The sequence below is a fragment of the Rhincodon typus genome, chromosome 36 (genome assembly GCF_021869965.1).
Source record: "Rhincodon typus isolate 14 chromosome 36, sRhiTyp1.1, whole genome shotgun sequence".
Classification (NCBI taxonomy): domain Eukaryota; kingdom Metazoa; phylum Chordata; class Chondrichthyes; order Orectolobiformes; family Rhincodontidae; genus Rhincodon; species Rhincodon typus.
The window spans coordinates 20,285,570-20,301,023 of record NC_063367.1 but is presented as its reverse complement, the minus strand read 5'-3'; the positions used below and the strand labels follow the sequence as shown (position 1 = coordinate 20,301,023).

Genomic DNA, 15,454 nt, shown 5'->3' with positions numbered 1-15,454 from the left:
ATGAAAATTTTAACATAAAGATGCTAATCCAGGAGACATTGTAGGTCAGTGAGCTTTGGGGTGATGAGTAAACATGATTTGATGCGAGTTAAGACAAGGGCAGCAGAGGTTTGGATGTCATCAAGTTTGCAAAGAGAAGAATGTAGGAACTTTGCCAGGTGGAATTTTAAGTCTATAAGTAGCAAAAACAAGAATGAGAGTTTCCAAAGCAGATGAGCTGAAGCAGGACTGGAGATGGATGAATGTTATAGAGAGGTGACAATCTTGGTGATGGAGAGGACATGGGGTCAGAAGCTCATCTCAGAGTCAAACTTGGCATTAAGCTCATGAAAAGATTGGTTCAACTTCAGAAAGTTGCCAGGGAGAGGGATGGAGTTAATGACGAGGGAGTGGAATTTGTTGTGGCGACAATGGCATATTTCTTTCCAATATTTACTTGGAGGAAAAATTCTGCTCATCCAGTACTGACGATGGGCATGCAACCCTGGGGTGTGGATGGGCTAACAGAAGTGTGGTGATGCAATGCTGGATGTCATCAGTATACAGTTGCAAACTGACATGCTTTCTATATTCTATTTTCTGAAGAAGGGTCCTGAACCAAAACATCAGCTTTCCTGCTCCTCTGATGCTGCTTGGCCTGCTGTGTTCATCCAGCTCTACACCTTGTTATCTCATGCTTTCTATAGTTGTCTCTGAGGGGCAGCAAGTAGATGGAACCTAAGAGTGAGCTAAGGATTGCACTGTGGGTAACACCAGAGATGATGGTGCAGGAATGGAAAGAAGAGACATTGCTGGTGATTCTCTGGCTATGGTTAGCTAGATAAGAAGGGAACCAGGTGAATTCAGTCCCACTCAGTGGGATGACAATGCAGAGGGGTTGGAGGAGCATGGTGTGGTTAGTCATGCTAAAGGCTGCATAAGGATGAAGAAGAATAATTTACCTTTGTCATTGTTACATAGGATGCCATAGGATGTGACTCTGATAGTATTTAAGTATGCTCAGTATTTAGATACTGTGGGAAGGGCAGGCTTGAGTGTGACTCATTGTTAGCTCTCTTTAGTTAAGTTTTGGGGTAAATGGCAGCATCATGGTATTGTCACTGGATAGTGCTTGAGGGACATAGGTTTAAATCTCACTGTGGCAGCTGGTGGAATTTAAGATCAATTAATTTTAAAAATTGAATTAAAAGGCAGTATCAGTAATAGATGAAGCCATAATTGATTATTGCAAAAAAAAAACCCATCTGATTCACTAATGCCCTTTAGGGAGGGAAATCTGTGTCCTTACTGGGTCTGGCCTACATGAGTCTCCAATCCCATTGCAATGTGATTGCCTCTTAACTGTCCTCTGAAATGGCTGAGAAAGCCACTTAGTTTAAAATGATTAGGGATGGGCAAAGAATGCTGGACTCGCTACCATGGTCACATCCCATGAAAGAATTTAAAAAAACGCCTATTCAAGCTGGCACTGACCCTCCTATTCCATGAGCCTCAATTTTCTTAACTAAACTTTTGTGTGGTAATTTGTCAAATGCTTTCTTGGACTCTAGGCATACAATATCCATTGCATTTGCTTCATCGCCTCCGTGTTAATTAATCAAAAATTTAATCAGGTTAGTTAAACATAACCTGTCTTACAAATCCATGCTGGCTCTTCTTCATTAACTTGAACTGCTCCAAGAGACTGTGGATGTTTCCTTGATTATTGTTTCTAAAGCCTTACTCTGCACTGCTGTTCAACTGACCAGAAATTAATACTACTTACAGATGACACTATAATTAATGAAGTTGTTGCTTTATTTCTAACAATGTTAACGTCTCCAGCCTAAATATTTCCAGTTGAATTCTCCAATGTCACTCAATGACTGGATGATAAAGTGAATGCTTTTGTTTTAAGATTTTTTGCAATGTTCAAAGCACTATTTGTAATTTTTGATGCATAGTTATTCTGCTTAATTTACCTACTGCCTTCTTACATTTTCTTAATAATTAGACATTAAATTGCAAATGATAATTGTCACATGAAAACTGAAGAAAAGCACAATTCCAAGGCCTGCTTGTAGCTTCATTTAATAAGTACAATCGTAAGTACAATAAATTGTTCACAGGTGTTTTTTTAATATTTGTATTCTTATTTTCCTTATTGCTATGGCTCAGTGAGTTGCACATTTGCCTCTACATTAGAAGGATGTGGGTTCAAGTCTCACCTTAGATGCTTGAAACGGTGTGGGGATGGGTGGGATGTTGATGTGGAAGGGATTGACAGTGGGTGGAGCTGGGGCTGGGTTTGGAATGGATGTGGAGTTGGAGGTTGGGAAGGGAGTGGAGTTGCAGATAGGATTAGAGTTTGCAGTGGAGGTAGGGGTGAGGATGGGGTTGAGGTGCTGACGATGGGGTTGGTGGGGATGGAAGTGGAAATTGGAATGGGTTTGGTGATAGGATTGGGGTGGGAGTTCGATTTGTGGACAGTAAATGGATGTGGTAGGAGAGAGGGCGCATGAAGCTGGGGTTGGAGTTTGGAATCAGGGTGGGAATGAGGATGTGGGTGGATATGGAGCCAGGGTTGGGTGTTGGGGATGGAGGTGGAAATGGAAATTGAGATGGGGTTGAGGATGTGATTGGGGTTGTAGATGGAATTGTGTCTCTGGGTGAGGATGGGGGTGGTATTTGTGAAATAACTCCACAGATGCCAGTATCCATCAACAAGTCACCCTTTATTTATGCTCAGAATTGATTGATTCTCTCAAAAGAACCAGGATGGAATGTTGAAGAGTGTCAGGGGGCATGGGGCGTTTAGAGGGAGATCTCACCGGAGAATATGAATCTGGTTGGAATAATAGACACAGTGCAGGAGAAATTCACTATAAGACAGTGAACTCGCACTTAACCTTAATTCATAGATTCACAGAATGGTAGAGGAGATTGATTGATGCAGTGGCTTCCATTTCCCAACTGGACTTCAATTCGGCCCAGGTTCTGGGATGGAAATTTCTAGTACCTGCAAGAGTATGGAAATTGGGATTCCAGCGAAGGGAAACATTCTCAATATTTCCAGTCAAGCTGATAACAAGAGCTGCACTCAGTTTCTATTTCCCCCCTTACTCTGGGTGAAATAACTCCACAGAGGCTGGTATCCCATCACCAAGTCACCCTTTATTTACATGTGAAGCATTCTTGACACTGATGCAGCTCCCTCAGATCTAGCTCTCAGGGTGAACAGAACCGTGGATACTCCTGTTTATATCTGTCAGCCAGGGCTCCCTGATTGGACCAGGTTAACAGTCCCAATCAGGAGTATTCTATGAGTCCAAGGACATAGGCCGGTTCTTTTTTTTTATATTTCCTTCTGGGGCCTTTCAGTACCAGATCAGGTTCTTCCAAATTTGCCTCTGATTGGGGCAATAGAGTAATGCACAGTAGCATGCCTCTTGTGCCTGGAGCATTTCGGAAGAAATTCATTCTGTTCTTCAGGCAGCAAAGACGTTGAGGTGGTGCATCTGCCATGTCTATCCGTTCCAAGGTATCTTCAATGCTTGACAGAAAGGGAGAATGCATGGGTTCTGAAACAGTCAGACAGGCTGTTGAGGAGCTGGATACATTTTGCTCCTGCACCATTTGTGAGATTGCAGCTTTCTATGTGCTTATTCAGGACTGCCAGACCTACCTGAACCTTATACATAACTGGACCTGGCCTCGCATTAACCATGCCCCTTACCCATGCAGGGCCATTCCCATGGTTCCTACACCAAATTTCATCCCCTGAATCAAACAATCTCTTTTGCGCAGCAGAGCCTTGTGTCTAGCATTGGTGTTCGTGATCCTGTTTCACTCTCCCCTTAGGTCCAGGAATATCAGATTTAACCTCTTCTCCCCAGTATCAACTCTGATTGAGCTATCTCTGTAGTTGCATGAAGGGTGGTTCTTTAATCAAATAGGAATTGGGACAGTTTGTATCTAATGAAGCTGTAGGCTGTTCCTTTAAGATTGTCTTCAAAGTTTGGACTGCGCTTTCTATTAGATGATGGATGGTATGGAGCTGTGTTTATGTGTTGAATACCATTCGACTTTAGAAAATACTCAAATTCCCTGCTGGTAAATGATGGCCTATTCTCTGTAACCAACACTTCCTTTGCAAAAAATGCGTGCAGTTTTTCTGTAAACATTTCCATGTTTGATAAATGAACTCTATGCACGTCCAACCACTTTGAGTGGGCATCCACAATGACTAAGAACATTGAGTCCATGAAAGGACCTGCATAGTTGATGTGTAACTGAGTCCAGGGTTTACCCAACCATTCTCATGGAGCTGCTAGAAGTAATTTTTGTTCTTGTTGGCACTGTGGGCACTGCCTCACCAATGCAGCTATGTCCACATCGAATTCGGGCCAGCAGACATAGTTTCTCATCAATATCTTCATTTTGGAAACTCCTGGATGACCCTGGTGGAGTTCAGCCAGTATCTGGTGGTGACCTTTGCTTGGGACAATCTCTTTTTCTCCCCATAATAATATGTTGTCCTCTACTGTGATCTGGTCTCTCCGGGTCCAGAAAGGTTTCAGTTCTGGTTGTGACGGCCCTTTGGTTTCCCCCATCACAACCAGCTGTTTCAGTTTTGCCAGGACCAGGTCTTACTGCGTTCAAAGACGGATATTTTAGCTGTGACTGCAAGTGTGTCCCAAAAATTTAAGAGTCCGTTATGAACTCTTCCATGGTGGCACCACCGGTGGTATATCTGTGCGCAGGAGGTGATCCATACATCCACATTTGCTACTTGGCCTCCCAGACAGTGTTCCAACTTTTTAATTGTATGCATTAATTGTATTAGAGCCCACTGCTGAATTGGCCTGAAGCAATGGGCAGCACTGCCTTGTCCACTTTAAGTAGACCTAGCAGGGGTTTGTGGACCACTATTATTTCAAATTTACACCCATACAGGTATTGGTGGCCAAACCATTCTTCTCTATCTCAGCGTATTTACATTAGCTGAAGTCTTGGAAGCATATGCTATTGGGCATTCCTCTCCATTGAACCAACTATGAGCTAATACTACCCTGACACCGTATGGGGAGGCATCGCATGTCAATACCAGATCTCGCATGGGATCATAATATGGTAATACTTTAGAGGATGATAGCTGTTTCTTCACTTCCCTGAAAGCTATGCGAACTTTTCCAAGGCTGACCCTATTTTTTAGGAGTTGATGCAAAATGCCAGGATGGAGGCCGGGTTATGTATGAGCCTTCCGTAATAATTCACCAGCCCAAGGAGATACCTAAGCTCTGGTATAGACAAGGGAGCCAGGGCACCTTTGATCACCTTCATGTTATTTTCCAATGAGTGTAATCCGGTCATGTCAACTCTTTAGCCCAAGTAGATGCTTGGAGGGCTTGGAACACACAATTTTCCCTTCTAAAGTAATGTCTAAGGACTGTGTCCAAGTTCTCTAGGTGCTCCTTAGGTGCACATCATCTAGATAAATGGTGACCTGGGATAGACCGTGTAAAATGTTCTTCGTCATCCACTGAAAAACTGCACAGGCTGACGATACCCCAAATGGCAGTCTTGTATATTGGTATAAGCCCTTCTCGGTATTAATTGTAGCAAACTTCTGGGAATCCTCATCTAACTGCAATTGCAGGTAAACATGTCTCATGCCCAGTTTCGTGAAGGATAACCATCAGCTTTGTGTATAAATCCTCTATGCAAGGGATTGGGTATTTATCCAGCTGTGAAAACCGGTTTACTGTTTGTTTAAAATCCCCACAAAGGTGAACTGATCTCTCAGTTTCATAATTAGTACGACCAGTGCTGCCCATTCTGCAAGCTGGAGTGGTTTGATGACTCCATCGCTTTCCAACCTTCTGATTTCTGTCTCTACTTTTGCCCATAACGCAAATGACAATGGGTGGGCCTTGCAGAATCGTGCAGTTGCTTCCTGGTCAACACGCAAGGTAAATTAGCTTCTTTCATAGTCCTAGACCTTCCTGAAAAAGATTCTGGGTACTTCATTAGGACTTCACTCAGGCAGCCATTTTCTACGTGAAAAATGATGAGCCAATCGAGGTGAATCTTTCTCAACCAATTTCACCCCATCCAGCTTGGGCCTGAGCCTTTTACTACTGAACCAGCTGCTTCTCATAAGATTCCAGAACCTTAATCGGTAAATGTTCCCCGGTATGGGTTCTCAATCTGGCCGAGGTCTTGCACAAGCTTATGCGTTGGAGTCTAGTGTGAGTTTTGTTAAAGACTGGTTCTGCAATCACTGAAACAGCTGCACGGGTATCGACTTCCATTAGAACTGGGTGACCATTTATTTTAATTGGTTCTGATTTGGATGTTGCTAAGCAATTTAACTGTTCCAAACCAGATGCAGGTGGGCTTTCCAGGGTGGATACTGACCTCTGAGTTTTCTGACTCCATTTATGTCTGGTCAGACTATTCTGCTGTCTTGAGTCTGTATACTAGCAGCAACTATAACGGCTTTCCAGCCCGGATCCTGAAGAAAATTTTAAACATTTGGCAGAGGCTAGGCTTTCTTTTGGGGTTTTCCTGTGGGCTGACCTGGAGTCTCTCAGTTCAGGATATGTTCTGAGTGAGGCTACACAATTGCTTTCACTCAAGTGGTGTTCCCCAAGCTCAGTCAGACTGTTGAGGGTGTCCACTTCCTTCAGAATACCCTGCAACTCACATGCTCCACTTGCTGCATTTTCTAATGAGAAAGCCAGTTGTAGTGCCTGTTTGAAATCCAGTTGGGCTTCATCTAGCATGTGCTTTTGCATGGTTACATCATTACCCATTCTTGTTGCCACGGAAATAACTCCACAGTGGCTGGTATCCCATCATCAAGTCATCCCTTATTTACACGTGGGAAGTCCTTGACTCTGGTATAGCCTCGTCAGAGTCAAATCCCAGAATGAATAGGTTGTCTGACCCCCCTGTTTTTATCTGTCAGCCAGGGTTCCCTGATTGCACCAGATTAACGGCCCCAATCAGGAAACTCATATTCTATGAGGTCCTCCTGGATGACCTTGTTACAAGCACTACAGTTAAGAATAGGACTGTGGTTGGGGGTAAGAATGGGGATGAGTGGTGGGGTTGAGGGTAAGGATGGCGATGGCTGGTGGGGATGGAATGGTTGGAAATGGGAGCTGGGGAGATCCCTTTCACAGGGACAGGTTTTGGCTGTTCCATCACTCAGGCAGGCATGGAGAGTCTCAGAAGCCATGGAACACTGAACACTCTGGCCTGACTGTCCCCAGGCTCCTAAAGTGGCCCTACTACCTGCTGGAAGCTGAGGCTGACTGAAAAATCCCTCAATGAATGTGTTAAAGAGCCATACTGCTCCCCACTCTATTTGGGCTGACAGTCTTACCAGCCCTCACTTTTGCTTCTGTAGAAATGGCTCATGGGTGGATGGAGCTGGCAATATTGCAGACCAGCCAGTGAGCCCAGTCGCCTTTGATAAATCTAGCAGCAATCATTTGTTCAGGAGATGAAACTTTTGCTGTTTCAACTTTAGCTGTCACTACTTTTGCAACATAACCGTTGAGCCATACTACAAAGAGTGCAAACTAAGGAGTGCCAGTTGGATAAATGCCTTCTGGATACTGGCCAGTTCCCAGCCACAAGCAAGCGGTTTGCAGTTTTTAAATCCTTACAGAGGTTTATAAGATCGTGAAGGGCATATATAAGCCGAATGGCACATGTCTTTACCCTCAGTGGGGGATTTCAATACTAGGGGGGCACATTTTTAAGGTGAGAGGAAAAAGATTTAAAAAAGGCATGAGGGGCAACTTTTTTACACACAGAGTGATTTGTTTCTGGAATGAACTTCCAGAGGGAGTGACGGATGCATTTTAAAGTTACAATGTTTAAAAGACATTTGGATAAGTACACAAATAAGAAATATTTGAAGGGATATGTGCCAAGCGCAAACAGGTGGGGGCTAGTTTAGTTTGGGATTATGATCGGACTGGTTGGGCCGAAGTGGTCTGTTTCCGTGCTGTATGACTGTGTGACTCTATAACACGATTTAAAATGCAATTAAAAATCTATATGATTCAAACAAATTATCGAAGCTTCAGAAAGTTTAAACATAGTGTGAAACAGAAATCAAAAGTTTGTTAAATGCATTTATAAGCTGATGTTGTGCAAATTAATTTGTAACTAAAATGTTTTCAAAAGTTTTACAATCCTAAAACATTTATAAATTAATAATGAAACATTGATTTAATATGTTTCTCTCTTCCTTGACATTTGATTACCAGGTACAATTGTGTTTAATGGAACATACGAAGTAATACAGTAAAAGATACTTTAATTACGGTGCAGGTAGAATGTAGTGATAATTAAATGAATATGGAAGTAACAATGTTTCAGGCAGAACACAACATTCAATAAGCCAAGGATCATCAGACAAAGAGTATTTTAAGTTTTTAAAACGCCTGACCTATTTAACTAAGATAATCTCTCACCTTAATTGATGTTGAGTTTCAGTTGCTGAGGCAGACAGTGGAAAGAAACAAGAGCAAGAGAAAAATAAATGAGGCGTTGCAAAAACTTGGCGTAATCTGATTGGATCTACATTATCAAGTTCCAACAGGTAGCCTGATTAACACTGAAACTCTGTCGATGTGACTTTACTCGTCTTTGTTCAATATGTGCCAGATGGAACAAGCAACCAACCCATTGGAGTAAACTTTGTGTCTTTGGAGAAGTTTGAAGATTGTTTACCAATAGGAATATTGTAACAATATTCTTTCTGATCCTCCTTCCAAAAAGCTCTGCAAGACATCTCTTTCAACTACAAGCCTTTTTATTGCTCATTTTTCTGTTGTTTTTTTCCTATTCATTTGTGGGATGTGGGCATCGCTGGCTGGCCAGCATTTCTTGCCCATCCCTAGTTGCCCTTGAAAAGGTGGTGGTGAGCTGCCTTCTTGAACTGCTGCAGTCCTCCTAATGTGTGGGTTGACCCACAATGCTATTAGGGAGGGAATTCCAGGATTTTGACCCAGAGACAATGAAGGAACGGTGATATATTTCCAAGTCAGGATGGTGAGTGACCTGGAGGGGAACTTGGAGGTGGTAGTGTTCCCGTATATCTGCTGCCCTTGTCCTTCTAGATGGAAGTGGTCGTGGGTTTGGAAGGTGCTGTCTGAGGATCTTTGGTGAATTTCTGCAGTGCATCTTGTAGAGAGTATGCACTGCTGCTACTGAGCATCGGTTGTGGACGGAGTGAATGTTTGTGGATGTGGTGCCAATCAAGTAGGCTGCTTTGTCCTGGATGGTGTTAAGATTCTTGAGAGTTGTTGGGACTGCACTCATCCATGCAAGTGGGGAGTATTCCATCATGCTCCTGACCTGTGCCTTGTAGATGGTGGACAGGCTTTGAGGAGTCAGGAAGTGGGTTCCTAGTTTCTGGCCTGCTCTTGTAGCCACTGTGTTAATGTGGTGAGTCCAGCTGAGTTTCTGGTAATCCTCAGGATGTTGATAGTGGGGGATTCAGTGATAGTAACACCATTGAATGTCAAGGGATGGTGGTTAGATTGTCTCTTATTGGTGATGGTCATAGTCTGGTATTTGTGTGACGCAAATGTCACTTGCCACTTGTCAGCCCAAGCCTGGATATTGTCGAAATCCTGTTGCATGTGAACATGGACTGCTTCAGTATCTGAGGAGTCACGTATGGTACTGAACATTGTACAATCATCGGTGAACATCCCCACTTCTGACCTTATGATGGAGGAAAGGTCATTGATGAAGCAGCTGAAGATGGTTGGGCCTGGGACACTACCCTGAGGAACTCCTGCAGAAATGTCCTGGAGCTCAGATGATTGACCTCCACCAACCATGACCATCTTCCTATGTGTACAATGGAGTACTTTAAAATTCTTTTCAATTGCATATTAACCTGCAATTCTATCGACTTCAAAATCAATAATTTAACAGTTGTCCTCTGTTCGATTCCATCTAGTTTACGCTGTGCACAGATTATCTAAAGTTTTGCTAATTTAACATTATTAACTGATGTTGCACCTCACTGGGGTAGCACACTAACCAAGCCCCACTGTTCCTCGGGTCATCACAAAAGTAAGTAAAATTCCCCAGTTGATGATCCAGGTTCACAGAAAGCACAGACCATGTATCTGTACTTAAGAAGGGTTACCATTTACTCTAAACAAATAGACTTTAGCAGCAGATAAAGATTATGCACCATCCATACATAACTCTGCTAGTTAAAACTCTAACCCGTTCATAGCACTGCCCCCATATAGATACAGAAAGACAAAAGAAAATATGGGTGTCATGAGTGGAGGGCAAGACTGGGAAAGCAGGTCAATGGTCCCTGTCTACAGCGTTTGCTGAGATAATACTTTTGGCTTGTCAGGATACAGTTCCTTGACTTTCCTTTTTCAGGTACTTTCACTTGCTTGTAGGAGTTACAGCGCAATTGATTCATAACTTATGAAGTCTCTGACTTATTAGTTAAGAACCACAGCTTGCAGGGTGATGAGGGAAAATACACTAGTCTTCTTCAAGCTTGAGGGTTTCTTACTGCAGCGAAAAATACACTTCTTCCTTCTTGGAGATTCGATGGTTTCTGGCCAAACACATAAGCTATTTAGGTACCTAGGAGCCAGTAATGTAGTTGTTGGTAGGCAGAAGCCTTTGACATTGACAACTGGTCACTACTCCACAGACCAATCATTTACTTGTTGCCAGGCAAATTTCCTTTGTGCACATCATTCTGCGCCCCCGCTCAAGCTCATCTGCAGTAAATCTCCCCCACAATTCCTTGAACAAGCAGTTAAGCAGTACTTACAATGAGTGTTAGGTAATTTGCTTTTAAAAAGTGCAGCAATCCATTCCACAATCCTGTATTTATAAAACATTCCCATTGCCATTTCAGTCCACAATCAAAAATCACAATCAATACAGAAAAATGCAGTCTTTATACTGAGTTTCTAATCATATTGCTCCCCTGAACTTTGAGTTTGTGTTTCTTCTCAGTTCTCCTCAGTACTGGTATTTCTAGGCATTCGCTTTGAACATGCCAAATTGCCAAGCTGACACAGCGATGGTTTTATATGAACCGCAGAAAGTATGGGATTTTTGGAGTGCTAAAAGGTTGATCTAGTAAAGCATCAAATATTTAATTCTTAAAAGGTGACATAATTCATCCCCCCCACCTTCCCGAAAATTAATCATGACAAAATTGTTCAATTATAAAACCTTATCATTTGTTTAAACTTGCATGAGTTTATTCCATTGGGGATGGCCATAATTTTTGCCCTTTACAAACATTTTTACCTTGTCTCACTTAATATTTCCTTCTGCCCTGCCCTGAAAATGGAGCTGTCATGATTTAGATTGTGTTTCCAGGAAGGGCAGTGGAAGCTTAACCAGACCTTCCAAAAGTGAATGGGTTAAATACTTGAAAATACATTGCAGGCTATGTAGAAAAAGCAGAGGAAGTGGGACTGTTAAAGAGCTGGTACAGGTCCGATGAACCAAACGGTCTCCATCTATGCTTAAACTTCGAGGTCTTTCTGTATGCTCAGAAGGACAGAGCTGAATTGTAATGCCTGACTCACCTCCGCATATGGGATTGATTACTTCAATAGGTCAGAGATTGAACCGAAATCTCCTGATTCCCGTGACTCGGCACCATAAGTAGTGTGACTCACAGAGACTATGAGGGCGTTGAATTGTGTTTCTAATGTGTTGTAACCAAGTGGGCGACAGTGAATGGTGACTTTGTGCACTTTTCACTAGTTGTGTATTCCTATATTTAGTACATGTGACAAATAGCTAAATCTAAATCTAAAAAAATTTCCACCAGATTTATAATAAATTGCATTATGATAGAATTGAAAGAAGTTTCCTTTTATTTAGGTAAGGTGTGGCTTCATGTTGTATTTGCAAAGCAGGTGAAGACATGCATTAACTGCTTACAATCATTACATTTCCGATGGACTTTGACACTGAGTGTGCAATTTTATCACCCATTAAACCGCAGGATAATCCATTTTATTATGACCATGCTGTCTCCCTTTGTAGATTTGGTTTTACTGATTTGGTTGCCCGTAATCTTAAATATCACCCTCTCGTTGTGCCTGGCCCCGTCAAATCTCGTGTCATCTCCAGTGTATGAGTTCTGAGTGAAAGTCAAATCAGACTCGAAGCATTAATTCTATTTCTCTCTCCACAGATTCTGAAAGACCTGCTGAGTTTCCCCAGCATTTTCTGCTTTTATTCCAACAATTCAGAAAGTATTCCCTGTAGCAAAAACACCTCAAGCCTGAAGAAGTGAGTGTATTTTCCCTCATCACTCTGTCAACTATGGTTCTTTGTTTGGAATGTGTGGGAGCTCAGAAGAAAAGGTATTTTAATTTCAGCGACAGAGGAATGCAGAAGAACAGGTCAACGAGTTACACACCTGTCATTGGTGAACTGTGGAAAACAAAAGCTCATGCAGACTTATGTAGTATGTATAATAATTGAGAACTGAACTCCAGAACAGATTCTTAGGGGGCTTAAAGATAATGCAGTGTGGAGCTGGAGGAACACGGCAGGCCAGGCAGCATCAGAGGAACAGGAAAGCTGATGTTTCGGGTCGGGTCCCTTCTTTTTCTGAAGAAGGATCCCAACCCAAAACGTCAACTTTCCTGTTCCTCTGTTGCTGCCTGGTCTGCTGTGTTCCTTCAGCTCCACACTTCATTATCTCTGACTCCAGCATCGGCAGTTCTTTGCTATCTCTTTCTTAGGGGGGTTGACAGGGTAAAGTGCTGAGAAGCTGTGTCTCCATGTGAGAGAGTCCAGGATGAGAGGACATAATCTCAGAGTAAGGGGTTGCTCAATTAGGAGAGAGATGAAGAGGAATTTCTTCTCTCAGAGGTTAGTGAATCTGTGGGATAATTTAATCACAGAGGGCTGTAGCGGCTGGGTCATTAAATATATTCAAGGCTAAGATAGACAGATTTTTAATCAGTAATGGAATCAAGGGTTATGGGGAAAAGGCAGGAAGGTAGAGTTGAAGATTATCAGATCAATAATGATTATATTTACATTTATTGGTTATCAAAATCATTAGAGGAGCTGTGATTGAGGTGTGGTATTTAATGGATAGAGATCTATCACTGAGGCTCTTAAGATCTCAGATTTCCAAATGTATTGCCCATCTCTCACTATTTTGTGATCTCTTAAGAAGGTCAAGATCAAAACCAAAACCAAATGTTGTTTAACTAATGCATTTAATCCCTTATTTATGTTTATGATTTCTGTTTTGGACCTAATACTTGAGCCTTTCCCCATGCAACTTTCTCCCTGTCTGTCCTGAAGACACTGATTCTAGCTGGAATGCATTTCTATTTGTTGGCTGCTGCTCTGCTATCCCATGCAAGTGGGCTCTTATCAAACATGGCCCTAGAGATTGATGATGGTGGAGGGAAGGGGAAAATACAGCAAAATTAGCAAAATGATCATTACACCTGATTCCATCAATTTCTCAAAGGGCAGCCCAGGGTACAGAAGGATGTGGATGCTTTGGAGACAGTATAGAAAAGGTTTACCAAAATGTTGCCTGGTATGGGGGATTTTAGCTATGAAGAAAGGTTGGATAGACTGGATTTGTCTTCATTGGAACGCAGGAGATTGAGGGGCGACCTGATAGAAGTTTATAAGATTGTGAATGGTATGGATAGAGTGGAAAGTATGAGGCTTTTTCCCAGGATAGAGGGGTCAGTTACTAGGGTACACAGGTTCAAGGTGCGGGGAGGGGGGTGAAGTTTAAAAGAGATGTGAGAGGCAAGTTTTTCACACAAAGGGTGGTGAGTGCCTGGAACGTTTTGCCAGAGGAGGTGGTGGAAGCAGACACAACAGCATCATTCAAGAAACACCCAAATGAATACATGAATAGTAAGGGAGTAGAGGGATATGGATCCCGTAAATTTTAATATGAAAGGACAAAATGCAGGTTTGGAGGGCCGAAGGGCCTGTTCCTGTGCTGTATTGTTCTTTGTTCTTTGTGGATACTGAATGTCAGTTGAGGCAACTGAGGTGAGGTTACAAAGGTAAATTCAGGGCTTTCTTCATTGAGCATTCCCAGTCAAGGCGCTGCCCTCTGCAGATATCAGGCACAGGAACCCAGGTGGTTTTATTTTCTCTCTCACTTAGACCAATGGCAAATTTTTGCTCCCACCTTGAAGTGATCAATCAGTCATCTTCCAGGAGGATATATCAGGCAGCTGAATTGTGCTTGTATGATTTAACCAGCATTCATCAAACTCAGGCCAGTTCATCTAACCTGTCTTGCAGTTTAATCACTTTCGTCTTCATTTCCCTGGTGCCAGCCTTCACCATGATACCCGATAAGATAAAGGTGCGGTTTGTTTGGAAAGTATCATAGAAATGCAACCCAAGCCTTCGTAACCGACTATGTGCTACACAATGAGAGCTGTAAATGCTTCATTCATAAGGTGTGGCAGGCACCAAGGTCATAATTTAGGAACTTCTATTTCAAGTCTCTCAGATTCCAGAACTGTCCTGCCCTTTCAGGCTGGGTTTCACCAAGCAGTGAACACCCAAGTGTCTTTCAAATCAGTAATTAAACTATTCAAATAAATTATTATAATGCATGTTTTTGCCCTCAATTCTGAATTTGACAAACTGAACACTTCTTTTCTGAGCTGTCAGCAATTCGCCAATGTTGAAATATATGTGCAATTGTGACAATTTCTTCTGTGAAAACAATGGGCTGGAAAACCTTTAATCAATTACACTGGAGAGCCCTACTTACGGCCAGGTACAGGATGCTGTTCAAAGCACTTCTCTCAGAGACTAACAGGTGATAGATAATAGTCAACTTCTTGAAAGGGGACTTCATTGGTCTTGCACATTGTTTAGATTCACCACAGTTGAGTTGCATGTTATGTAGTTCCAGATTCCACTCTGCTGAGAGCCAAGAGCAGAGAATATATCACTGTCACCAGCAACAACAGTGTGAACTACACCAGGAGCAGCACCAGTTTTTAAAATATTGTTTCATAGGATATGGGCATCACTGGCTAGGCCAACATTTACTGCCTGTCTCTAATTGTCTAGAGGTTAGTCAAGATTCAATAATGTTGCTGTGGGTCTGGAGTCACGTATAAGCCAGACCAGGTGAGAATGGCAGATTTCCTTCCCAGAAGGGCATTAGTGAACCAGATGGGTGTTTTTGACAATTGACAATGGTTTTGTAGTCATTAGTAGATTCTTAATTCCAGATATTTCTTACTGAATTCAAAGTCCACCATCTGCCATGGTGGGATTCGAAGCCAAGTCCCCAGAACATCAGCTGAGTTTCTTGGATTAATAGTCTAGTGAGAATACCACTAGACCATCACCTCCCCTGTGACGCTAGATTTGTGATTTTAGTTGGAATTGTGGAATGATGGCAGATTTGTGACTGTAG

The 15,454-nt window shown here is 42.4% G+C and overlaps 1 protein-coding gene across 3 annotated transcripts in view; it reads right to left on the bottom strand.

Annotated features, from left to right (window-relative positions):
• LOC109919523 (creatine kinase U-type, mitochondrial-like) overlaps positions 1-11,615 on the bottom strand; it is a 51,739-nt gene extending 40,124 nt beyond the window's left edge. The window contains exon 1 of one of the 3 annotated variants that reach the window (XM_048617201.1): positions 11,595-11,615. In XM_048617201.1, the coding sequence (XP_048473158.1) occupies positions 11,595-11,602 (8 nt within the window). In that variant the 5' untranslated portion in view covers positions 11,603-11,615. Of the gene's footprint in view, positions 1-8,474; positions 8,604-11,594 lie in introns of those variants that run through there. The other 2 variants (XM_020519546.2, XM_048617200.1) reach the window with 2 other exon arrangements.
• Between the last annotated feature and the right edge of the window lie 3,839 nt (positions 11,616-15,454).